General features: G+C 37.2%; 1 protein-coding gene across 3 annotated transcripts; it reads left to right on the forward strand.

Moving 5' to 3' along the window:
- Positions 1 to 236: 236 nt before the first annotated feature.
- On the forward strand, positions 237 to 6,000 carry LOC147860146 (kinesin-like protein KIN-7L). Of its 3 annotated transcripts, none has more exons than XM_087324740.1 (20): positions 237 to 413; positions 625 to 714; positions 837 to 955; positions 1,183 to 1,296; positions 1,385 to 1,466; positions 1,550 to 1,617; positions 1,740 to 1,814; positions 1,995 to 2,140; positions 2,218 to 2,320; positions 2,400 to 2,480; positions 2,670 to 2,738; positions 2,837 to 2,896; positions 2,976 to 3,128; positions 3,577 to 3,879; positions 3,974 to 4,063; positions 4,146 to 4,304; positions 4,398 to 4,634; positions 4,713 to 4,797; positions 5,046 to 5,149; positions 5,226 to 6,000. In XM_087324740.1, exons 1-20 carry the CDS (start codon positions 266 to 268, stop codon positions 5,691 to 5,693), a joined length of 2,754 nt encoding a protein of 917 aa, XP_087180866.1. In that variant the 5' UTR covers positions 237 to 265; the 3' UTR covers positions 5,694 to 6,000. The 3 variants fall into 3 exon arrangements, with proteins under 3 accessions (XP_087180866.1, XP_087180867.1, XP_087180868.1); XM_087324741.1 differs by having other exon boundaries at positions 4,152 to 4,304; XM_087324742.1 differs by having other exon boundaries at positions 4,713 to 4,805; positions 5,226 to 5,454.
- The last annotated feature ends 2,326 nt before the right edge of the window (positions 6,001 to 8,326 follow it).

Below are 8,326 nucleotides of genomic sequence, written 5' to 3' on the forward strand. Positions count from 1 at the left end.
AGGGAGGGAGGCGGACGTGAAGAAGCAATGAAATGCAGTTAATAATTCATTATTTAGTTCATCCACCAAATTTGAAATGACTTGACTTGCAGAGCTTCCCCCCAATCATCATCTTCTTCATCTTCATCTTCTTCTTCGCTGCCATCGTCTGATCCAGAAGAAGAAGAAGAAGAAGAAGAAGAAGAAGAAGAAGACGAAGAAGACGAAGAAGGGAACAACAGTCAGTGCAGGATTATTCCTTGCAACTTTTTCATATCAATCAGCCATGGAGAAGATCAGTGTCGCCGTTCGCATCAGACCGCATTCCTCTGCTTCCGAGTCCACCAAATCGAACTACTGGAAAGTGATTGACAACACAATCTCTCTCTGCAGCCCTCTCGGCACTCCTGTCTCAGGACAAAACTTCGCATTTGGTGAGTTCATTTCTAACGACAGCCGGAAAATCTTCTTCTCTTTTGGTTATTGCAAATATTAAAATCTCTTCTTTTTCTTCCTTTTCTCTCGTACCTAGAAAATGCTTCATTTCCACTTTGTGCGTTAAATGCTTCCCCTTGCAGAGGAATTTGAGTATAGAACATGCATTATTATCGTCTGAGTAAACAAGGGATGACTTATTTTGCGCAGACCACGTATTTGGAACTGAATCTGTTACTGCCTCCATCTACGATCTGCATACAAAAGGAGTGATATCATCTGCGTTGCATGGATTCAACGGCATGTACTCTTTTATCATGTTTACACAATTACTGCACAATAAGCTTGCAAAATTCATGTGTAACTTTCTTCAAGTAAGGGAATTGTTAGTTGAACAATGTTGTACTGCAATAATCGTACAGGTACTGTCTTTGCATATGGACAAACCAGCAGTGGGAAAACTTTCACCATGAGAGGCTCAAAGGATAGCCTTGGATTAATTGGATTATCAGTTCACGAAGTTTTTAGTCACATTCAAAAGGTTCTTCTCCATGGCTCAACCTCCCTTTATGACCCATTTGATTTATTCTTTTGTTACAGTATTGCATTTATTTCTCATATGGTCAGTTTCATGTTTGAGGTGTGGAAAAGATTGAGACTTTTATGGATAGAAGGTGCAAGCATAATTTTCAATATGTTTTGAAGGGTCATGTGAGTAGTTTCAGCTTGACATTTGTCTGCTTATTTCAACCTCAATTCTTGTGATAGATAGAAAATAGGGAGTTTTTGGTCCGTGTGTCATACATGGAAATATACAATGAAGATATCAATGATCTTTTGGCTCCAGAGAACAGAAAATTGCAAGTTCATGAGAACCTCGAGGTCGGTTTTCTGGCTCAGCTTTGCACCTCAGTTTGAGATCTGAATTGGCCATCTCAGGAAACATACATTTTCTTGGCTTGGTTTGCAGAAAGGAATATTTGTTGCAGGCTTAAGAGAGGAGATAGTAAGCAGTCCAGATCAGGTTTTTGAACTTCTTGAATTTGGAGAAGGTGCTTCTATGAATTAGTCGGATTTGAAGTAGTTTTCAAGCTTGTTTCTAGTGCATTGATTTTTTTTTTTTTTCTATGTTCAGCTCATCGCCATGTTGGGCAAACAAATATGAACGTGTATAGCAGTAGATCTCACACAATTTTTCGAATGGTAAATATTAATCACAATAAAAACTTTTCCTCTTTGCTTTCCAATATCATGCTAAGGAAGCCTTGTAAGGGGTTTTTGGGTGTGAATGGTATACTACATCCCCTCATATCAGATTATTTCAGGTAATTGAAAGTAAGGACAAACATATAGAAGTATCAGGTGCTCCCCCAGTAGATGCTGTGCGAGTGTCAGTTCTGGTAATTTATTTTGATGTTTTGGCTATTCAGTTCTGTGCTCCATTTTTATTCAATGCTATTTAGAAAATGTCATACTGCAAATTTCAAAATTTATTTTCAGTCACCATCATTTCAGTATATCATAGTGTATGGAATCTGACGTATGAAGAGGTTTTGGTCTACTCCATTTGTTTTATGCAGAACCTTGTTGATTTAGCTGGTTCGGAACGTGTAGCAAAAACAGGTGCCGGTGGTGTGAGGTTAAAAGAAGGAACACATATCAATAAGAGTTTGATGACCCTGGGTAATGTGATAAAGAAATTGAGTGATGGTGCTGCGAGGCAAGGGTAAGTCCTTGAGGCTAAAACATGAAAAGTTAAATGAATCTTCATTTATTTTTCTTCTTACTTGGCTTCCCTTGTAGGGGCCATATACCATATCGTGACAGTAAATTGACACGCATTCTTCAGCCAGCCCTGGGGGGGAATGCAAAAACTGCAATAATCTGTACCATAGCACCAGAAGAGGCAAAAACTTATCATTCGCTTGTTTTATTCATTATATGTTTTTGATTGAAACATCTCATTGAATTTTCCAACTGCACAGGTCCACATTGATGAGACACGGGGAACATTGCTGTTTGCTAGTAGAGCTAAACGAGTCACGACATGTGCTCAAGTCAATGAGGTATCTTTTAATTCCTCTAGCCATTAATGAGGATTACATGCAGCATATTGGATGGAAAGCTTTTAAATTGACATACTACCTAAATTGTTCTATGAGGTGTACAATATCTAAAATGCCATTGCACTAATGAAGAATTTCTGTTCTCACACTAATGAAGAAGGATTGGTGTAAATTTTGCTGATCCTACAGATATTGACTGATGCTGCTTTGCTGAGAAGACAATTACGGGAGATTGAAGGCCTTAGAAAAAAGCTTAAGGTTCTACTGTATATCATATGGCTGAATGTTTTTTAGTATCCATTGAGCTAGAAAAAAAGTAGTTGATGGTCTTATCTAATAGGTGACTGACTTTTTAGGGACTTCAATCTGAGGTTTCAGAACAAGAGATTCTGCGTCTACGCAACGACTTACTGAAGGTTGTGAATTACATAAAATGAGTAGGCTCAATCCATTTCTAAAATTTGCATCTTGCTGACATTCAGTGTATTTCTGCAGTACGAATTAGAGAAAGAGAAGCTTGAACTAGAGCTACAAGAGGAAAGAAAAGGTCTACTGGAGAGAGAACAGCGAATTAGAGAGCAAGAGCTGAAGATTGAAAACTTGAGCTCCTTGGTCATCTCATCCACATTTGATGATTCTTTCAACAAGGTTATCAACGTGTGCTCTTCCTCGAAAAAATCTTAAAGTTTGCTTATATTGTTGCATGCTCTATCACAAGCTTTATTGTGTAGGAACTATTTTGATTCTTTCCTAATATAAGACATGAGATATTGCCAAAGTTTTTTCATTTGTTCAAAGTATATAGCATGAATTTTTTTGTTTTGCTTATGGAGAAAATAGTTGTAATTAAAGTCTAAGAAAGAGGGTTTCATGCATGAGAAATTTGCATGAATTCATAAATGAAACACTTCGTGCCCGTAAATTTACTTTCTGTTTTGATGGAAATCATTCAAACAATACGAATTGAATAGCATGAATCTGCATATGGTCTGAGTTTCAATAGTCCAGTGTTTACTCTTAAGGATTTGTTTCACTCACGTGCACTTTGAGGAAACCATCATATTCAATCACTGACATGCTTTCTCCTCATTTTCAGGAAAATGGAAAGCATCTTGAGAATAAAAATATTCATAGTGACCTGATTACTGTCAGACGTGAGAAACTTCGAAGCCCTGTCAATTTTGACCTGATTTCTGACAGAAGTGCTGAGCGAAGTGGGTTGTCATTGAGAAAGGGAGCAGACTTCTGTGAACTATTGAACTTTGAGAATGTTGCAGATGAAGATTTATGGGCTACCATGAACGATGGGCAATCCTTAGCAGAACCAGATTTTTTATTTTCCACCCCAAGCAGATGGGCATCTTCAGTTGGTAGCACGAAAGGGACAACATCATCTTCCGTGAGAATTTAGCACCTTTTTTAAAGCATCTATCTGCTGCCTTAATGAATTCAAATTTAAGATTCAGTACTGATTGTGTTTTCAATTTCGGTAGGTGATTAATGTGCTAATGAGCTCCAAAGTTAAAATGGAGAGGTACAGGTCTCAACTAGAAGAGGCAAGGAAGGAAATTGCTGAACTAAGGGTATTTCTTATGACTAATAAAATGTTCTAAAATGGTAGTGAGAGTGTACTTCTTCACTGAAAAATGACGAGATGGTCTGCAGATTCAGCTTCAAGAGCATTGTACCTTTCATGCTGAGCTTAAACATGAACTCTTGAACCTGGAAAATGAGTTTGCTGAGTCTAAAAGTGCAACCAAAGCTATAGATGGAATGTGGGATACTATGAGGCAGGCGAAATCTTTTCTCTCAAGTGTTATTCGTGTAGGTTTTAAAGCTTTATTCAGCTATGTTTTGCAGCCACTTTATTCGACTGTTTCTGTATATCTTTTGACATGGAAATTTATCTATGTTTAGGAATTTGTGGTCTCTGAGAAGCCGCAGCTCGAGTTAGACATTACAGATGGCATCAATAAGAAAAATAATGAAGTAGTTGGTCTAACATCCAAAGTCAGGAAATTGGAAGAAGAGCTCTTGAAGCTCAAGGATGAAAATGAGAAATTACGATCTCAATGGCAAGTACATCAGTCTAATGGAAGCATAAAAGGAGTATCTGAAGTTGATGAAAACATAGAAAGAGTGGCCGATGCACAGGTAGGTGTGATTTGTGGAAAATCTATTACCTTGGTATACATGAGTAATCAGGATGTATGAACCTAAGTTATATTGCAGAATTGTGGTGCTCCTGTATCAATTAAATGCACAGCGAATAGATCCTCTGAAGAGTTGATGCAGCCTCTGAGACGTTTGTCTAATGGTACTATGGTAGTATTTTTTGCTCTTGCACAATGTAGAAGCAAAGTTGGTTATATGGATTGCTTCTGTAGTTTAACTCTGCATATGTATTCTCTGTCCATCTCGTATACATTTGTTTAGAATGTCATAACAGACTTAGAATATCCCATCACACTGAAAGAGTGCCTTTGAAACATGTGCATAGACCATAGTCATTTAATGTTTTTAAATGTACCCTTTCTCACTGTTTGCAAGTTTTTTATGCCATAGCTTCGGTCTCACTCATGTCAAAACATGGGGGCATCATCGATTCTCATCACGGAGTGGCCTTCAAAGTGCCTGAGGTGGATATTTCAGCAGGGAACCTACAGAAGGTTTGACAGTGCTCACCTCAAATTTCTGCTATCTGAATGATATTTGGGACCTAACTGTTGTTTGGTTTGAGAGCAGGATTACAGCATTGGTGTCTCAAATGACAACTGTCAAAGAAGAGGATCCATATATGGATGTAACACAGACAAATTTTTAACTACTGAGAACCCAGAATGCAAAACTGAATTTAGAAGTAAAGGGGATACTATACAAGAAGTCGATGGTTTAGCTGATCAGGCAATGATTACAGAGATGCTGTTCATGTGTAGAGAGCATATAAGAGTTCTGGAAAGGCAAGTATTGCTGGCAAACCTTGAAAAGGACAGAACAACTGCTGTGCTTAAAGAGCAGGTGGATGCACATGAGAAGACTATGATTGCCATGAAGCTTGAAAAACGAAGATTTGCTGAGGATATAAAGAATATTATGGAAGCAATAGCCATTCAAGACAACTTCTGCACTTCAATTTGCCATGCAATAGAGTTTGATAAGGGAATGGATGTGAGATGTCAAAATTTGATAACTCAGTTGCCACCATTAAATTGATTGTAGAAGGTTGCCAGAGTAATATAACTAATATTCACAGGGTTGTTATATTGAGCACTGCTATTAACCAAGCTGAACTGTTACTGTATGTATCTGGCAGCTTCAACAAGAAATATCCACATATATTTAACCTTTTCGAAGTGGAATTTGTACAGGGCTTTAACACAATGGATGGAAGTCCATATTTGAACTAGAAGCCCTCGAAATGAAACATTTTGCTACTGGCAAAATTAACTGTCTTTTGTATCAAGTTCTCTGTGAGCTTCTTGTTGTGAGATCTTAAAAATAATTTCCTCTTACCTGCTTATCCATGCCAAAATATGGGCCAGTCATTATTAACATATATGTTTTATCATAAGTGGTTCCATCCCTCTCAAACTTTAGGCACCAAAAATAATGTTTTTTAAAGTCATGAGAATATTGAGTATATTGAGGAATGGGGATTGTCTATGTTCCTTCTCAATCTCTGTGATTGTTTGCTATAAAGCAGGTCACAAGTTTGATCAAGTACAAGCAATCTACAATGAAGTTATTTGTAAAATAATAAAACCATTTAAAGTTTTTGGTCACAGGGTTGATAAAAGACAGGAAATATAAAGTGCCTATGGGCAACAGTATCAGCTGACTGGAAATACAGTGCCTTTGGATTCATCACTTTTGACAGATGTTAAGTATCACACAACCCTATTGAAGACTCTACAGCCTCATTGAAAGTTGTACTAGATTCCTCGTTATAGTTTTGTCATAGAAGATTATGGGGAAAAAGGAAAAATAATACTTTTCATGAGGTTGTGGGTCTTTTGACTAAAACCAATCCAATATCTTTTGTCTTTGGCAATATCAAATACACATGAAAATTCTTAAGTTAATCTAGAAAGCTGAAAAACCAAAGGCATGGAAGCCTCACGGTCTATATCAAATAGCTGAAGCCACATGCTTGGAAACCAGAGTATACTTAGACGTATTAATTGAAGTACTTTATAAAGGTCATGGATGGAAATGTTCCAAGCTATAACCCGTCAAACTTCATCTATCGCTGGCTGGAAATGACACTACATAATAATCTTCTTGTTCTGCAATAAAAAAACACTTACATCACTTCCCAATAAACCTGTATGTAATCATGTATGTAAGCACTAAACTTGTTAAGGAGTAACTCTAAAAACCTTGCCAACTAACTGTTGAAACCTTATAACTGCAAGAATGAATTTTTTTGGAGAGGCAGCATGTAACCATTTTGTTTTTTAAATGCTCGAAAGATCAGAATACAAATTGATTGACTATGATATGCACATAATATTGTTCAGTAAAATAGGGCTTTACATTAACTAAATGAAAAAACCACCAGAATTGCCAAATGATCTAATTCTTATGGCTGTACAAAAGCAATATATACAAGTACCACGACCATAGTAACTCAATCAATGGTTATGACAATGATTCTGAAATGATACTTTCTAGACAACGATCAAATATTTAACTAAAAACCAGGTTCGCAAATCTTCAGTTGAAATAACAATATGACAAGAGGCCTGCTTTATCTGCTTTGAGAATCATAAAAACTTAGGGGTGAAGGAGCTCACACTTGGTTTTTCACTTGCATGAGTGACTTGCTCCTTATCTTTGTATGCAGGTCTCTCGAGTCTTTGACGTCTCGAGTCTTTGACGTTGTGTTTCTTCCAATATATCATGACCATTTGATTGCTTCAATATTAGTGTGCAAAATTGTGCGAATTTGAAGTACTATCTAACAAATTATAACAATTTGATATACGTAACTTGATTTGATGATAAAAGAGAGACAACGTTCTATTCACGGTTGATGTTGCATTTAATAGGTAGAAGAGATCATAGTAAAGTTTGTGATGGGAATGTTCATTGTGATTAGGGATCGGCAACGGTTCGGTTTAGGCTTAACCCATTTGGTCTTATCCAAACCAAACTGGTTAAGCCTAAACCATTTTCGGGTTCTCAAACCTGAACCAAACCAAACCGATCCCTAAACTGGTTTAGGTTAAATCGGCTTGGGAACATGCTTAGAAACCGGTTTGGAAACCTCCCTCCCTCCCTCCCTCTCTCTCACTCTCTCAATGTGTAGTCTCCCTCCCCTCGTCAGTGTAGTCTCTCCCTCTCCCTCTCCCTCTCTTCTCTGTGTAGTCTCCCTCCCTCCCTCCCTTGCTCTTTTTCTTTTTTTGGTAAAAGCACAATTATATTAATTGTATGTAAAATCCACTTAGTTACAACACTTCTTAGTATCCTCTACCTATCATATAGGGAGAGGGACGTTCTAAAATTCTATTAAAAAACTTGAATATGCATTTGAGGAAATGATCCCCACATGCTCTAACATCCAAAAATTCCACATGAGAATACCTTTAAGCTTCTTTATATAGGCTTTCACCCCATGCCTATTATCAAACATGAAATCATTACGCATTTTCCAATTGTGTTGTAGACCCCAATAACGTAAAATTTGGAACAATATCTCCATCTCATCATTTGATCCATTTTGAACATATTGAGAAAAAACCCAATGTTGAGGTCTCAAACAACAACGGGTTAAAACTTGCCAAATGTCCGATAAGTACTTCCAAATGGTACACGCTATAGGACATTTAATGAACCTATGTGTA

This window comes from Azolla caroliniana, unplaced genomic scaffold (assembly GCF_043228905.1).
Source record: "Azolla caroliniana isolate FFs.n. ecotype wild unplaced genomic scaffold, voAzoCaro1.0.p SCAF_9, whole genome shotgun sequence".
NCBI classification, from domain to species: domain Eukaryota; kingdom Viridiplantae; phylum Streptophyta; class Polypodiopsida; order Salviniales; family Salviniaceae; genus Azolla; species Azolla caroliniana.

What these genes read in the sequence shown, in the direction of transcription:
- LOC147860146 (XM_087324740.1), top strand. Translation starts at nt 266, where the DNA reads ATGGAGAAGATCAGTGTCGCCGTTCGCATCAGACCGCATTCCTCTGCT. An exon ending in CTGTGCGAGTGTCAGTTCTG is followed by an intron (nt 1,815 to 1,994) that starts GTAATTTATTTT and finishes TGTTTTATGCAG; the next exon opens with AACCTTGTTGATTTAGCTGG. An exon ending in AAGGGACAACATCATCTTCC is followed by an intron (nt 3,880 to 3,973) that starts GTGAGAATTTAG and finishes CAATTTCGGTAG; the next exon opens with GTGATTAATGTGCTAATGAG.